At 32.1% G+C, this 1050-nt stretch overlaps 1 protein-coding gene across 1 annotated transcript; it reads left to right on the forward strand.

Moving 5' to 3' along the window:
- Positions 1–6: 6 nt before the first annotated feature.
- On the forward strand, positions 7–943 carry LOC105461475 (fatty acid synthase-like). Its single transcript, XM_011707968.1, has 2 exons — positions 7–216; positions 473–943. Exons 1-2 carry the CDS (start codon positions 33–35, stop codon positions 925–927), a joined length of 639 nt encoding a protein of 212 aa, XP_011706270.1. The 5' UTR covers positions 7–32; the 3' UTR covers positions 928–943.
- The last annotated feature ends 107 nt before the right edge of the window (positions 944–1050 follow it).

Raw genomic sequence — 1050 nt, forward strand, 5'->3', positions numbered from 1 at the left:
TTATTGGATGTTGCAAATCTACAATCGCAAACATGATTTCATACCATTTTGATCTGAAAGGACCATCATATGTTATCGATTCAGCATGCAGTTCTAGCCTTTATGCCTTGGCCGTTGGTTATGATTGTATCATATCGGGCAGATGCGAAGACGCTATCATTGGAGCTGCAAACTTATGTTTTGTTCCCCAAATAAACCTACTATTTTCTAGAATTGGTATTTTTTAGAAACTAATAAATTTCTTAATAAGCAATAAAATTACAGAAACATTTCTCTTATCCACGAAAAGTAGAATAAAATTAACTGATTAAAAGTAATTTTTACAAAAACGTTTATAATAAAATTTTTGTCAAAATTGAATAACACATCTTAATAAATAAAAAAGATAATTCTTTTAAACTTTCTGTGTATAAGCTCATCTTGAATAAACTTCCACATATATTTTTACATATGTATATTTCGTATCTCTTAGGCGTTTTGTCACTCATCGGTTATTGCAGACCTTTTGATGCAGCTGCAAATGGTTATTCGCGTGCCGAAACAGTGTCAGTGGTATACCTTCAAAAAGCGCAGAATGCGAAGAGGATTTATGCTATATGCCCGCATATTAAAATAAACAGTGATGGTTATAAAGTAGAAGGAATAACATTTCCATCGTCGTTTGTGCAAAGTACTTTACTAACAGAATTTTACAATGAATGCGGAATACCGACATCTTGTTTGGATTACATGGAGGCACATGGTACCGCTACCAAAGTTGGCGATCCCCCAGAAATTAATGCTATCTTTAATGTATTTTGTAAGGACAGAGAGACTCCATTAATGATCGGCTCTGTAAAATCCAATATTGGTCATGCTGAACCTGCTAGCGGTTTCGGTCAAATCGCTAAGGTAAAACAAATAACTTCTGTTTTTATTCATTATTAAAAAATTTGTTTTTATTTTACGTAATCACATATATGCACAAAAAGTTCAAAAAGAGAAGATTTAATTAAAAATATTCCTAATATCAAATAAAAATAATAAAGATCGGAAGAGCACACGTCTGAA

Source organism: Wasmannia auropunctata, unplaced genomic scaffold (genome assembly GCF_000956235.1).
Source record: "Wasmannia auropunctata unplaced genomic scaffold, wasmannia.A_1.0 LD286813.1, whole genome shotgun sequence".
In the NCBI taxonomy this organism is placed as follows: Eukaryota; Metazoa; Arthropoda; class Insecta; order Hymenoptera; family Formicidae; genus Wasmannia; species Wasmannia auropunctata.